This window comes from Heptranchias perlo, chromosome 9 (assembly GCF_035084215.1).
Source record: "Heptranchias perlo isolate sHepPer1 chromosome 9, sHepPer1.hap1, whole genome shotgun sequence".
Classification (NCBI taxonomy): Eukaryota; Metazoa; Chordata; class Chondrichthyes; order Hexanchiformes; family Hexanchidae; genus Heptranchias; species Heptranchias perlo.
Genome location: NC_090333.1, coordinates 72,017,269 through 72,034,772, shown reverse-complemented (window position 1 = coordinate 72,034,772; position 17,504 = coordinate 72,017,269). Strand labels below are relative to the sequence as shown.

General features: G+C 41.6%; 1 protein-coding gene across 1 annotated transcript in view; it reads left to right on the top strand.

The window, feature by feature from the left end:
- Nucleotides 1–17,504, top strand: part of LOC137325067 (BMP/retinoic acid-inducible neural-specific protein 3-like) — a 176,623-nt gene that overhangs the window by 133,613 nt on the left and 25,506 nt on the right. The window contains exon 6 of the mRNA XM_067989762.1: nt 10,933–11,155. Coding sequence (XP_067845863.1) covers nt 10,933–11,155 — 223 coding nt within the window. The remainder of the gene's footprint in view (nt 1–10,932; nt 11,156–17,504) is intronic.

Here is a 17,504-nt window from a genome sequence, read left to right as displayed (position 1 = left end):
AAAGAGGATAGCATGCCGGAAATCCCAAGAAAACTAACATTGAATTGGGGACTCAATAAAATTAATATAAGTAAAGCAACAGAAATGAAGAAAATAATAGCACTAAAGAGTGACAAATCCCCAGGACCAGATGGTTTCCATCCCAGGGTTTTAAAGGAAGGAGGTGAGCACATTGCAGATGCCCTAACTATAATCTTTCAAAGTTCTCTAGATTCAGGAACTGTCCCTCTGGACTGGAAAATTGCACATGTCATTCTGTTTTTTAAGAAAGGAGAGATAGGGAAACCAGGGAATTATAGACCAGTTAGCCTAACATCTGTTGTGGGGAAAATGCTGGAGTCTATAATTAAGGAAAGGGTGACTAAACACCTCGAGAATTTTCAGTTGATCAGAGAGAGCCAGCATGGATTTGTAAAAGATAGGTCCCGCCTGACAAACCTGATTGAATTTTTTGAAGTGGTGACTAAAGTAGTGGACAGGGGAATGTCAATGGATGTTATTTATATGGACTTCCAGAAGGCATTTGATAAGGTCCCACATAAGAGACTGTTAGCTAAGATAGAAGCCCATGGAATCGAGGGAAAAGTACGGACTTGGTTAGGAAATTGGCTGAGCGAAAGGCGACAGAGAGTAGGGATAATGGGAAGGTACTCACATTGGCAGGATGTGACTAGTGGAGTCCCGCAGGGATCTGTCTTGTGGCCTCAATTATTCACAATATTTATTAACGACTTAGATGAAGGCATAGAAAGTCTCATATCTAAGTTTGCCGATGACACAAAGATTGGTGGCATTGTAAGCAGTGTAGATGAAAACATAAAATTACAAAGGGATATTGATAGATTAGGTGAATGGGCAAAGCTGTGGCAAAAGGAATTCAGTGTAGACAAATGTCAGGTCATCCACTTTGGATCAAAAAAGGATAGAACAGGGTACTTTCTAAATGGCAAAAAGTTAAAAACAGTGGATGTCCAAAGGGACCTAGGGGTTCAGGTACATAGATCATTGAAGTGTCATGAACAGGTGCAGAAAATAATCAATAAGGCTAATGGAATGCTGGCCTTTATCTCTAGAGGACTAGAGTACAAGTGGGCAGAAGTTATGCTGCAACTATACAAAACCCTGGTTAGACCGCACCTGGAGTACTGTGAGCAGTTCTGGGCACCGCACCTTCGGAAGGACATATTGGCCTTGGAGGGAGTGCAGCGTAGGTTTACTAGAATGATACCCGGACTTCAAGGGTTAAGTTACGAGGAGAGATTACACAAATTGGGGTTGTATTCTCTGGAGTTTTGAAAGTTAAGTGGTGATCTGATCGAAGTTTATAAGATATTAAGGGGAACCGATAGGGTGGATAGAGAGAAACTATTTCCGCTGGTTGGGGATTTTAGGAGTAGGGGGCACAGTCTAAAAATTAGAGCCAGACCTTTCAGGAGCGAGATTAGAAAATATTTCTACACACAAAGGGTGGTAGAAGTTTGGAACTCTCTTCCGCAAACGGCAATTGATACTAGCTCAATTGCTAAATTTAAATCTGAGATAGATAGCTTTTTGGCAATCAAAGGTATTAAGGGATATGGGCCAAAGGCAGGTATATGGAGTTAGATAACAGATCAGCCATGATCTTATCAAATGGCGGAGCAGGCACGAAGGGCTGAATGGCCTACTCCTGTTCCTATGTTCCTATGACAGATTGGATAGGCTGGGGTTGTTTTCCTTGGAACAGTAGAGGCTGAGGGGTGATTTGTTGAGGTGTACAAAATTATGAGGGGCCTAGATAGAGTGGACAGGAAGGACCTATTTCCCTTGGTGGACGGTCAATAACCAGGGGGCATAGATTTAAAGTGATTGGGAGAAGGATTAGAGCGGAAATGAGGAAAACATTTTTTACCCAGAGGGTGGTGGGGGTCTGGAACTCACTGCCTGAGAGGGTGGTAGAGGCAGAAACCCTCAACTCATTAAAAAAAATACCTGGATGTGCACCTGAAGCGCCGTGCCCTGCAGGGCAACGGACCAAATGCGGGAAAGTGGGATTTGGCTGGGTGGCTCGTTTCTCAGCCGGCGCGGACATGATGGGCCGAATGGCCTCCTTCTGTGCCGTAAATTTTCAATGACTCTATGATTCTCTGCCTCCCCTCACCTCTTGCGTTTGGTACACGTGCTATTCCCCGTGCCATAGGCTCCATTCATGGCCTTCCCAGCTGTGGGATATTGACACAGCTATGATTCAATTTTGTTCCTTTTTCTTTCTCATCCGGCAAGAGAAGCCAAGGGTTGGCCCAGCTTCCACACAAAGAGTGAAAGGGCCTTTTTAAAATTCAGGCGTTCAGTGGAGGGATCGGTGCCAAACTTTGATTTCTTTTCAATCCCTTGCCGCACCTGGCTTTTGCTTGGCAATTTCCCAACTGTGTTGCATGACTGAAGTCAGGGGGCTCATGGTTTGGGAATTCTTAAACAGGCTCAACTCCCACTCCGCAGTGCAGTGTATCGCCACATTCCTCAGAGTGGCCCATGAGCCGGGCATCGATTCGGGTTGTGGCCCTGGGCATAAAGTTAACGGAGCTAATCCAGATTAAAAATGCTGCATGAACTTTGCAGCCTACTGGCACAGTGTGCTGAGATGTGGATTTACCACATCCTGACATGGTACAGCACGGGTTTGTGCTGAAGGCTCCCATGGCCTGGAGCATTCCCAACGCAAAAAGGCATCAAGCCGATCCACAGTGAGAGAGGATACAACATGAGCTGAATGAACCCGGGCTATGTTTGTGCATCTTCTGTACCCAATTCAAGGACACAATTGACAGGGATTTGGGAGCAGATTTGAGTACGGTTAAAGGAATTAAGTAAGATTACAAAATGGAGAAGGGAGAATAAATGAAACAATAACATAATGTTATGAAATGAACTCCTACTCCACAAAGCATATGCACCCTGCTGACTTTTCAACAGCTTCGAAATAGATGCTGATGACATCAAACTGATTCAAAATGAGTCTTGTGGTTTTCTGCTGCTCTCTAACTCGGGTCAGTTTACCCCCTCCCCGGGCCAGAATGGAGAGGAATAACAGTAGACATCGGTCATGAAAACAAAGGGGCAGCCTTGCTATACTGCAGGCAACCATGGACAAATGGGATGGGGACTGGTTTAGTGAGGCACAGGTGTGTTGGTGAGACTTGTTGAGTCCTTGTGTCAGCATCTCTGATTCTGTCTGCATGGTTAATAAACATAATAGACTTCAAGAAAAAGTAATTGGTTGTGGGAAGCGTTTCAGGTGTTGGGATGTGAAAGATGCTATACAGCTCCCTGATCTAATGACTCAGAAGTAAGCCTTGCAATCCAGGCCTCTCGCCAGCAAAACCACCATGTCAACAAGGGCCCAATGAATTTCAGCACACGTTTCAAATTTGGCTTGTTTTTGTAGACAGGGAGTCGCACATTGGGGCTGCCAACTCTGGTTGGATGTATTCCTGGAGGTTTCATCACATGACCTCCCGCCTCCAACCGACCGCCCCCCCCGGTCAAACATCCTTTGTTCCCCCACCTCCAATATTTTCATAACTAATAAACAAAAATGTTCAAAGAAAATGAAAAAAACACACTTTTTTTAATGCCCCTATGATTTTACCCCGGGTGTTGCTCGCAATAGAATTAAGAAGATTAATCTTTAATTCCTGGAGACTCCAGGACAATCCTGGAGGGTTGGCAGCCCCTATTCACAATTGGAATCCAAACACTTACAGAAATGTTAATTTTTACCACCCTTTGGTTTGTTTCAGTGATGCCCGTCTGCCTTTAAAATAAATATATTATTGTGTAACTGTGACAGCTGGTGATATTGTTCAAGCTTTGAAAGAATTTGCTGAGTCTGATCATACAATGCAGCTTAATTAACGTCAGATTGGACAAAGGGAGCTCAGCCACATCAGCCAGAAGATCAGCCATGACCTGATTGAAAGGCAGGGCAGGCTCGAGGGGCTGTATGGCCTACTCTTCCTATTTCTTATGTTCTTATGTAGCACTAGTTGTGTGTAAGCGTTCAGTTTTCAGTTTCGTCAGTGTGTGAAACTGTCGAAAGTGATGATTCTTTAAAACTATTCTCCCTGTGTTGTCACCAAAATGACACAGAGTTCAAGTAAAAGATGCATCGAGCTCATCACATTCATGCTATTTGATTTTGAAAAGAGCCCTGATGGTCAGATTCCTTCTTTCAGTATAACGTTTTTTTTGCAATAGTATAGGAGCAGTTTGAATCAATGTGGTGGGATGATTGGGATTGATAGTTTTATATTACTGGTAATGCAAAATGTCATTTGATTCCATTTATTGTGGAGCTGAGGCTTTTACCGATAAACATTTATTATTAAACACTATGTCAAAAAATGACATTGAATTCCTCTATTGTGAAAATGTTTTTGAAGTTTGATAAATGCCTCTAGTACATGTTGGTGATGTACGGTGTCATGATAGTTAACAAAAGACATAACATTTATTACAATATTGTAACTTCATACCTGTTGATAGCCTTCTCAAAGTTTATATCTGTTGGTATTAGAAAATGCTCATCGAGCTTCGTGGAATTCCCATGCCATCTATAAACCACCTACACTACTGCAGCACAAAGATCATGATGAGAACATATATGTGTGTTTTAAATAACATACCAATCACTGTTCCGGGGATTATGATGATCTCAGCTTGAAGCCTTTCACCCTAGTAATTTTGATAACTTTTTATCCAGTTTGATTTTTCTTTCTGTTTTCTCTCACTCTTGTGTCTCCAACCTCTTTGCATCTCTGCACTTTCCATTGGTGTCATTGGCTAAGCACGAGCTGTATGTCAGTACTGTAAAACTTTACGATGGGGCGGACCAATTGCTTTCTTTCTTTGACTTTCACTATGAGCCAATTTGTTACCTTGCCAAAAACCTTGCAACAGTGTATACTTCAAACAGTGACAATCCACGGGCTTTTAAAACCAAATATAGCATCACTTCTCAAATTATCTGGATAAATGCACCTTCTCTTCCATTCTGTTTAATTTTGGCATTAGAGTACTCCCATCCCCCACTCCCATTATATGTAGAATTTACCATTCCCTTTCTGTTCTTTTCCATTTGTACATCCCACCCATAATCCCCACTCTCAACTCATTCACGCGCACACACACGCACATACACCAACATACACACACAAACATATATATCATCTACCCAACAATGTGGAAAATTGCCCAGGTATGTCCTGTCCACAAAAAGCAGGACAAATCCAATCCGGCCAATTACTGCCCCAACAGTCTACTCTCAATCATCAGCAAAGTGATGGAAGGTGTCGTCGACAGTGCTATCAAGTGGCACGTACTCACCAATAACCTGCTCACCGATGCTCAGTTTGGGTTCCAGATCTCAATGCAGCCTTGGTCCAAACATGGACAAAAGAGCTGAATTCCTGAGGTGAGAGTGACTGCCCTTGACATCAAGGCAGCATTTGACCGAGTGTGGCACCAAGGAGCCCTAGTAAAATTGAAGTCAGTGGGAATCAGGGGGAAAACTCTCCAGTGGCTGGAGTCATACCGAGCACAAAGGAAGATGGTAGTGGTTGTTGTAGGCCAATCATCTCAGCCCCAGGACATTGCTGCAGGAGTTCCTCAGGGCAGTGTCCTAGGCCCAACCATCTTCAGCTGCTTCATCAATGACATTCCCTCCATCATAAGGTCAGAAATGGGGATGTTCGCTGATGATTGCACAGTGTTCAGTTTCATTCGCAATCCCTCAAATAATGAAGCAGTCCGTGCCCGCAAGCAGCAAGACCTGGACAACATCCAGGCATGGGCTGATAAGTGGCAAGTAACATTTGCGCCAGACAAGTGCCAGGCAATGACCATCTCCAACAAGACAGAATCTAACCACCTCCCCTTGACATTCAACAGCATTACCATCGCTGAATCCCCCACCATCAACATCCTGGGGGTCACCATTGACCAGAAACTTAACTGGACCAGCCACATAAATACTGTGGCTACAAGAGCAGGTCAGAGGCTGGGTATTCTGCGGCGAGTGACTCACCTCCCGACTCCCCAAAGCCTTTCCACCATCTACAAGGCACAAGTCAGGAGTGTGATGGAATACTCTGCACTTGCCTGGATGAGTGCAGCTCCAACAACACTCAAGAAGCTCAACACCATCCAGGACAAAGCAGCCCACTTGATTGGCACCCCATCCACCAGCCTAATCATTCACTCCCTTCACCACCGGCGCACTGTGGCTGCAGTGAATACCATCCACAGGATGTACTGCAGCAACTCGCCAAGGCTTCTTCGACAGCACCTCCCAAACCTGAAACCCTACCATCTAGAAGGACAAGAGCAGCAGACACATGGGAACAACACCACCTGCATGTTCGCCCCCCAAGTCACACACCATCCTGACTTGGAAATATATCGCCGTTCCTTCATTGTCGCTGGGTCAAAATCCTGGAACTCCCTTCCTAACAGCACTGTTGGAGAACCTTCACCACACGGACTGCAGCGGTTCAAGAAGGCAGCTCACCACCACCTTCTCAAGGGCAATTAGGGATGGGCAATAAATGCTGGCCATGCCAGCGACGCCCAACATCCTATGAACGAATAAAAAAAATCACGCATCATCCTTTGTCTGGATCCCAGCACTGAACAAACCCAACGTGTGTCAGCCACACTTGTGGCATTGCCACTTGCCATTACCCAGTCTGTCCCTTGCTCACTTACCATATCTACGGTGGCATCCACTGTCACTTGTACCAGGTTATACGATACAATTCTGCCATGGGTGCCTCCCATCCTGCAACATCTGGCCCCTTGTCATCTGTCCCTTCCTCACCAATGCTTGTTGTCTCCAGCTGTGATTCCTCCTCATTATCAGTCCCTGATTCCTCTGAAAAATGTGAATCTGCCCTGCTGGCTGATTCAAGTGAGGTAGTAATAATTAATACTCTGGTCGGAGGTGCTTCTCAGTTTTAGCTGGAAGACAGTTTGTTATCCCTCCTTTGTGAATAATTAATGCTGTAAGAATAAATAAGTACATTTATCCCGATGGATACTGTACTGTCGTGCACTGGGTCCCATCACTGGAATCCTCGCTTGCTTAATTGGCTGTCTATCCCACAACACATTGACTTCAAAATCCTTCACCTCACCTACAAATCTTTCCATGGCCTTATTCCACACTACCTCTGTGACCTCCTCCATCTTACCCCTGTCCTGAGCTCTTTGATCCTCTAACTCTGACTTCCTGTGCGACCTCCTCTCCTTCCACTCCATCAGTGGCAGAGCTTTCACTGGTCTCAGCCCTACTCATAACATAAGAAATAGAAGCAGGAGTAGGCCACACGGCCCCTTGAGTCTGCTGCGCCATTCAATCTGATCATGGCTGATCTTCAACCCCAGATTAACTGGTCATTCATCTCACTGCTGTTCACGGGACCATGCTGTGTGTAAAATGACTGCCAGATTTGCCTAATAATTTATTTATTGTCTGTGAAGTGGTTTGAGATGTTTCTGTGAGATCTGGTAGGGTGCTGTACAAGCTGGAATTCACTCCCTGAAGCCTTTCTGCCTCACTCCCCCTCTCTTCCCTTCTCAAAATGCCTATTCCACCATGCTTTGGTTACCTCTCCAAACTTTCCACTTCTGCTCGATGTCTATTTTTACACCTTTGTGAAGTGCCTTCAATAAAGGTGCTATATAAATGAAAGGGGATGGTTGTTCTACTTGTGCTGTTATGCACTTCGGTTCAATCAATATGTATGGACATGATCATGTGACAGAATATCTGAAGAATGCAGTACATTCCAAGAACTCTGTTTTGTCCTTCATTTCTATAGAGCCCGCCCTTTCATGTTTACCCTCTCAAACAGAGGTTTGCTCATTCAGCATCAGTGTCACCTACCACTTCTTCCACCCTGTGCCCTCCGATTCTGTGTCAGTTTTCTCTCTGTGCAGTGGGGATTGAGGCAGGGTGATTTGGTCCCTAGAAATTGCATCCTGCAATACATTCTCTCTGCAATCATGGCATGTATATATATAATTTTTTAAAAATAGGAATTTGCATTGATATAGTGCCTTTCATGTTCTCAGGATACACCAAAGTACTTTTCAGCCTATTCATTTATTTTTGATGTGTAATCACTGTTGTTGTGTCGGTGAATAAAATGTAATTTGCATAAATCTGCTATTTTTTGCTTCTACCACATTACATGCTACATCCTTACAATCATTTCTCTATTGGTGCAGCTATATTTGCATACATCTTAAAACAGCAGAACCATTCCCTCATGTCCATTTATGTCCCCTGTTCCTACTCTCAAGCAGTAGTCAAACCTTACAGTTGCGAATTTCTTTAAAACTGCGTAACTTTTTCTCACTTTCTGCAGTTCCTGTTCTAGTGGTTGATACCAGCATTGACCATCTCTATCATATAATGCCACGATGCCACGCTTTCCCCCTTTTGTATTTGGGGCCATTTTCCGGTCCCAAAAATGTCCTTCTGATCCTCCGATATAACGGTACAGTCTGGTTGGTAAATTGGGATTTTTTCTAGTATCGCTGATCCATTTTGTAAAGCAATGACAGACTCCACAGGTGGAAAAACAAACGTCCCAACATTTTTACCAGTTAAATAACTTATTATCTGCTTCAGAAGCTTTAAAAATCAGAGTCACGCTTGCATAGCACCCTACCAGATCTCACAGAAACGTCTCAAACCACTTCACAGACAATAAATAAATTACTAGGCAAATTTGGCAGTCATTTTGCACACAACATGGTCCCATGCACAGCAGTGAGACGAATGACCAGTTAATCTGGGGTTTTTTTTGGTGATGTTGGTTGAAGGAGGAATTCTGGCCAGGAAACTGGTAGAACTCCTTGCTGTTCGTTGAATTGTGATATGGGATCACTACAATTTTCCTGAATCAGCAATTTCCTCATTACTGTACTGGAATGTCAGCCCATATTATGTGCTCCAGTCCTGAGCATGCCAACCTAGGAAAACTAACAAAAGCTGAGCAACAGCTTCAAACCAAGACCCCAAAAATTGACAATTCGAGAATGCCCTTCACTATAAGCCTATGACATTTGAAAGCAAGTAATTAAATGGGTTTTGTACCGCACTAACTATACCCAATATTACTTCTCTTGTATTGCATGAAGAAAACGTAAGTACAGGAAAATCCAATGGGGGTGTTCAAATGTTGGAGGCCCAATTTGGTGGTACATTTCTAGGGAGGTCCAGGGGTGTTCATCCCCTTCCTCCTTTGAGAATTTTGAATTTTTACATCAAGGATGATACATTCTGGTTAATTTTAAGCAATTTATACTTCGCAATTGGTAGCTCTGACATTTGGATTTTCAACAAATCAATGAGATCATTATTTGCTCAAAGTTCACCTTATCAGTCATTCACACATCCAACCCTCCGCTCTGCCCCAGACCACAAAAACACTCTACTCCGTCCAGGCCCAGTTCACAGAGACACTGTACCCCATTCAACTCCCCACCTTTTCACAGAGACCGAGGTACTCCTGACGATCCGGATTCTTTCCCCTCAGTCTGGTTCAGTAAAATCTGAAGTCGAATACATTTTAAAGTTCATCACAACTTTAATAGCAGGGTTCTTAGTCTGCAGCATTGATTTGGACTCCTGATAGAGTCCCTCTCTGCTGGCAGAGCAAGAACAAAAACATACAGAAATCCACACGTTTTTATACAAATCAATAGGGTTGGAACATACTTAATGAGGGTCAACACCAATCATAAGCCGGGCACAGGTTGCCATGCGAGGTTACATTATTTCCGGCCAATCATAGATAATCATGTGCTGACCATGTTGCTGTTAGACATCAAAGGGGATACTTCCTCACCTTCCAACTTGGAATGTTCTTCCCTGTTCCTTCTGTTCCTTATCTCCCAACCTGGAATGTCTTTCAACTTTGGCTAAGCTCGTTACCTATATTGATCTGCCATAAACATGGAGACATTCAGACCAGTCCTTGAATCACATCAAAGACTCTACATTGATAAGACCATGCAAACCTGCTGACGACGCAAACATATGGCCCAGCAGGAGGCCAGGCCACCTGTACCAATCTCAGTTACTAACTAATTAACCCTTTCTAACCATTTTGCATTCTGCTTCTTTGCCACGTAGACATTTTAATATTTTACTGAAAACTGACCACGTAGGGATTCTCACTCCGACCCTCCCAGTTCATACTGGCATTCTTATCATTCCCCTTAATTCAACTGGGCACTCTTCTCCCTCTCCAACCCAGGTCAAGCTTGTGTTCTTCTTCCCATTCTCGCTGGCACTCTCCCTCTTCCACCACCCAATAAAAGCTGGAACTATTTTCCACCAGCACTTCAGTTCACACCGGTTCTCTTCCCCCTCTCCTAATTTCAGGAAGGCACTCTTTTCCCACTTAGTTTAAACTTGCACTTTATTTCCTCCCCCACCCCCAGTTCATGGTAGTGCTCTCCCTTCCTCTCAGTTAATGCTGGCACTCTCCTTCCTCCCCTGCCCTAAAATGTCACTCCCAGTTCCTCCTCTCTTTCCCCATCCCCTCCAAAGCACTGCTCCCAGCATCTATCGTCTTCATTCCCCCTTCCTTTCACCTTCATTGCCATACATTAATTTCTCTCCTTCCTGGCTCTCCCTTTCTATCCCTTTCTCCCCTCCCCCTCTCTCCCATCCCAATCTCTCCCTTCCCCTCTTGCCCCTTTCTCTCCTCTCCCCCTTTCTCCCCTTTCCCCTTTCTCCCTATCTCTCTCTCCCCCACCTTTTCCTCCCTCCCCCCTGTATATTTATTCACACATTACATATTCTTTCACAGAGTGGACATCCAATACTTGGACTGTTTCTCTTTGTGTAATGCATGTTTCATCTGCTCCTTTGCACAGATGAGTTCAAGATTTTTCTGAAGAAGCTGCCGACCGAGTATTTCCTGAACGCCTCGACCATCCTGCAGCTGTGGACGATGGACTTCAGCCTCCAGCACCGCTATGAGCAGCTGGAGGCCAGCCTGAAGGTGCTCTTCAGCAAGGCGCAAAAGACCGTCCGCAAGCTCTTCAGCCTAAGTAAGCGATGCCAGAAACAGCCGAAATTCGTCCTCCCCAGAGAAAGGTACAGGATATTCACGCATAGTGAAATGTAGTAACTAAAATACTCTTGTGTCCACTCTTGACTCACTTTTGAGACCTGAGAGATAGGGGTTGGTACTTCAGTATGATATATGGTTGGGCAGCTGGGAATGTCTGGTTGGTGTTAGGGAATGGATGTTCTTACTTATAAAGTTATAATTTATTCTACAAGCTAATAGGGTTCAAAGGCATTTATTGTCTTTCATAGGAACTAAATATACAATGATAACCATTATTAACAATAATCACACATATACAATGATAACCATCATTACCAACAATCACACATATACAATGATAACCATTATTACCAACAATCACACATATACAATGATAACCATTATTACCAACAATCACACAAAAGTAATGATTATTATTACCAACAGTTACACATATACAATGATAACTATTATTACCAATAAACACACACACATACAGTGAGAACTGTTATTACTAATAATCACACACATACAATGATAACCATTATTACCAACAATTACACATATACAATAATAATCATTATTACCAACAATCACACATATACATATTGCTGGAATATGGGATTAGAGTAGACAGGGCTGATGGCCGGAGCGGACACGATGGGCCGAAGGGCCTCTATCCGTGCTGTATAACTCTATGACTCTATGACTCTATGACAATGATAACCATTATTACCAATAATCACACATATACAATGATAACCATTATTACCAATAATCACACATATACAATGATAACCATTGTTACCAATAATCACACATATAAAATGATAACCATTATTACCAATAATCACACATATACAATGATAACCATTATTACCAACAATCACACATATACAATGATAACCATTATTAACAATAATCACACATATACAATGATAACCATTATTACCAACAATCACACATATACAATGATAACCATTATTACCAACAATCACACATATACAATGATAACCATTATTACCAACAATCACACATATACAATGATAACCATTATTACCAATAATCACACATATACAACGATAACCATTATTACCAACAATCACACATATACAATGATAATCATTATTACCAATAATCACACATATACAATGATAACCATTATTACCAACAATCACACAAAAATAATGATAACTATTATTACCAATAATCACACATATACAATGATAACCATTATTACCAACAATTGCACATATACAATGATAACCATTATTACCAACAATCACACAAAAGTAATGATTATTATTACCAACAATTACACATATACAATGATAACTATTATTACCAATAAACACACACACATACAGTGAGAACTGTTATTACTAATAATCACACACATACAATGATAACCATTATTACCAACAATTACACATATACAATGATAATCATTATTACCAACAATCACACATATACAATGATAACCATTATTACCAACAATCACACATATACAATGATAACCATTATTACCAACAATCACACATATACAATGATAACCATTATTACCAACAATCACACATATACAATGATAACCATTATTACCAATAATCACACATATACAACGATAACCATTATTACCAACAATCACACATATACAATGATAATCATTATTACCAATAATCACACATATACAATGATAACCATTATTACCAACAATCACACAAAAATAATGATAACTATTATTACCAATAATCACACATATACAATGATAACCATTATTACCAACAATTGCACATATACAATGATAACCATTATTACCAACAATCACACAAAAGTAATGATTATTATTACCAACAATTACACATATACAATGATAACTATTATTACCAATAAACACACACACATACAGTGAGAACTGTTATTACTAATAATCACACACATACAATGATAACCATTATTACCAACAATTACACATATACAATGATAATCATTATTACCAACAATCACACATATACAATGATAACCATTATAACCAACAATCACACATATACAACAATAACCATTATTACCAATAATCACACATATACAATGATAATCATTATTACCAATAATCACACATATACAATGATAACCATTATTACCAACAATTACACATATACAATGATAACTATTATTACCAACAATCACACAAAAGTAATGATTATTATTACCAACAATTACACATACATAGTGATAACTATTATTACCAACAAACACACACACATACAGTGAGAACTATTGTTACTAATAATCACACACATACAATGATATCCATTATTACCAATAATCACACATGTACAACGATAACCATTATTACCAACAATCACACATATACAATGATAACTATTATTACCAACAATCACACAAAAGTAATGATTATTATTACCAACAATTACACATACACAATGATAACTATTATTACCAATAAACACACACACATACAGTGAGAACTATTATTACTAATAATCACACACATACAATGATAACCATTATTACCAATAATCACACATATACAATAATAACCATTATTACCAATAATCACACATATACAACGATAACCATTATTACCAATAATCACACATATACAATAATAACCATTATTACCAACAATCACACATATACAATGATAACCATTATTACCAACAATCACACATATACAATGATAACCATTATTACCAACAATCACACATATACAATGATAACCATTATTACCAACAATCACACATATACAATGATAACCATTATTACCAACAATTACACATATACAATGATAACCATTATTTCCAATGACCACACATATACAATGATAACTATTATTACCAATAATCACACATATACAATGATAACTATTATTACCAATAATTACACATATACAGTGATAACAATTATTACCAATAATGACAAATATACAATGATAACTGTTATTACCAATAATGACAGGTACAATGATAAATATTATTAACAATAATTGCACATATACTTGAGACATGTATGCTAAAAGGAATTACCGGAGAATTCACTGCGTCACAGATTTCGAGCTCAAGTGGAACAGCTGGCCAAGCCTTGGTGAATTCTGAAGTATCTGTTCGAACATCCCTCTTTTTATACTTTTCCTTCTGGCTAAGTGAGAATCCGCGTGTATCAAAGTATTACCTCATACAATTAGCTGGATTTCAGTTTTAATCTACGGCAGGTGCCTTTTCAAGGCTCGAATTAACAAAGTTGTTGCCTTGCTGAATCTCTTATCAGCAAAGACTGTCCCTGCTTGCCTGTGTCTGTGGAGTAACTTAGCAGCTGAAGCTCGCTAACTGGAATTCCTTTTAATTTAAACTGTCCTTCTAACAGAAACTTACTTAACAGGCAAAAGTTAAGAATTAACTGTTTCCTTACAGTTGGGATATTATCATGGGATTTGCTCTATCAGTTACAATTCGGTCAATGAAAATGATCAAAAGCACAATTTGATCTCCCCCACCTGCTCAGTAATTCCACGACTTAAAGTGGAACTGAGCAATAGAGGCCAGGAATGTATGAGGTTTGATGCATGGTCATGGCATCGTAGAAAGTTACGGCACAGAAGGAGGCCATTCGGCCCACCGTGTGTATGGAGTTTGCTGATCTCACTTGGGTTGAAAATGGAGGGGAGGATGTTGATAGAATAAGCCTCAGTGCTCGCACTCGATCGCAATCGAATGGCATGTGCTGGCAAGTATGAGTGGATGCTCCCCTATGGTCAACCAGGCTTCCAACAATCATCACCTCTGCTCACCTACGAAGAATTGTCACTTGGGTGAGATACGAAAGGGTGGCTTAACTCCTGAGGACCCATCTGCCAGTCAAGAGTCAGCGGGGTAGAGTTTCCGCTAGATTGTGCTGGTTTTATCCGTGTAGCCTGCTCGAACAAATGCAAAAGAATGCGGAAAATCAAGCGTAAGTTACGTCAGGTGTAAATCGAGTTTCCGCAATATTTAACACTGCTTCAAAAATAATTGCACTGAAGCTGGCCCCACCCACAAAACTCACCAAGCCCCCCGATCGAAATAACAAGGATGGCGAGTTTCCGCCGAGTATGTCTGTTTGCGGCCGTTCGAGGAGGGTCTTCAAATTAAGCTTGTTTTCTTAGGCGCACAGGCACACGTAGGCACGTTTTAAACATATTTACATCTTAAAAAATATTTAATTTACTCAGGAACTGACTAGTGTACACCAATGAAACTAATGAATGGTTCAGTATAGATTTCTTAAGACATTTTCAGTGATTTAAAATCAGGTTACTCACAAGTGGAGGACGAGACACTTATTAAAAATGCTGACTTTTTTGTGATAAACCCATTTTCAGCTGTGTTGATAAAACTGCACCACGTTGCCACTTTTAAATACATCAATTAATGCAAAGAAGAAAAAATAAATGATCACGTTTTATTACGCTGACCGATTGCACTGGTTCATAGAAGATTTTACATTCGTGATTATGCAAATACTTTTTAGCGGAATCTTGAACTGTAACCTAACCAGTGCAATTTTGAGCTTAATTGGCACCCAATTTACTGGTTGCGCCCAAAGCGGAAACTCTACCCCCCCGCATCTCCAGGAGAGGAGCGGAGAACATGTGAAAACAGTGACAGAGTTGGCACAGTTGGTGAGTTCTCATTTCCTGGCAGCCATTGTCAACATACAATGTCCACGGCTGCCTGCCCTCAGTGCTCAACTTGAAGGTGAGAAGCAGAGATTGAAGAGATGCCTTGAGTGGTGTATGAAGGTTGTGTCAGAGATAGTCATCTTGATCAGACGCAGAATGTGGTAACTTGTTTTGCCACAGATTTCCGGCCCTGGGTCAGAACAATCACTGTAGCATTAAAGATGTCACCAGTCGCCACCTCCGAACCTCATTTCACATTGACTGATGATTGAGTGGGACAGTAACAGAGGCCTGCGACTGCATCGCTTTGCACCACCACAGAGCGCTCTGGCCTCGCATCAATGCAAAAATGCTTGTGAACTGAATTTAAAACAGGCGGAATGAGGCCACCTCGATGAGGCAGTCTGACACCAGCCCAGTTTCCCGTCTGCTGCATCGCAACAGCTCTCGGCTCAGCGCGTTCCCAGCAGGTCCAAGGTCATTTTGAACTCGGCTCTCTGGTCAACACTCTGCTGATATTAAAAGTTAGCCCTGCGTTTCGGACACCGTTGAAGGCGTCGCTCGCAAAAAGTAATGTGGAGCCGTCGTGAAGGGAAATCTGTGCCAGTGGCACATTGGCACAGATCTCCTACCAGACCAGCAACAGAAGCCGGGTCTGCTAATCCCACGTCACTCCAAGCAGGTGCTTGTAAGGAAAGGTTGTATCGAGAGACTGATTGTTCACTAATTGAGCGATGCAGTTGGTATTCCTTGTCTGTCGTCACAGATCAGTCAGTAATACAGTAAGTGCTAGTATTCCATGGAAACATTCCCTACCTATTCACTATTGGGTAGTACAGTGAGTATACTCCCTATTGACTGATTACTGGGCTGTACAGTGATAATTAAAGTCAGACTAATTACTGAGTGGCAGTTAAAAAAAAACCATCATTTTCTGTAGAAGCACTCTGCTTACTGATGAATAATTCATTTTGTTTGCACTGATTCCTGGAGCCAGCCTTCTGTTCCCATTGATTGTGATATATGACCACATGCCCTCTTTAAATCTCCCAGCTGGAAGTGAAAAGGCTGCCTATGATCCGTCCCATGGTGCATTTTGCTTGCAGGCAAGAACATGAGCTTCCTGACCCACTGCGTGATATTTCCGGTTGTCTCAATAGATACCATCTCTTGAAAATGTAGAACTGCATTTTCTTTGAGTTCTTTCTCACTAGAGATTTTATCCAGGGCGAAATAAAATAACAATTACCGGGTCTCATGTACTTGCGAAGTTTGCAAAGGACGGTGAGGGATTTCGCTCGGCCTTTGTGGAAAAGCACCTAACCCTGCTAACCTGGCTGAGGAACGTGTGAGGACGGATCAGTCAAAACTCTCCTGAGGACTGTGTGTGTGTGTGTGTGTGTGTGGAAAGAGGATTGAACCCAACTGGAATTGTATGAGGGATGTATGAAACTAACTCTATCCTTATGATATTAAGCTAAATTGAAGGAGGAGCGAATAAGATAATGTAATTATGCATGGAAAAATAGCAGAGCACAAGAAAAAGTCCAGGATGAGATGACAAGACTGAAGCGTTTGCAACCATCTTCAGCCAGAAGTGCCGAGTGGATGATCCATTTCGGCTTCCTCCTGATATCCCCACCATCACAGAAGTCAGTCTTCAGCCAATTCGATTCACTCCACGTGATATCAGGAGATGGCTGAGTGCATTGGATACA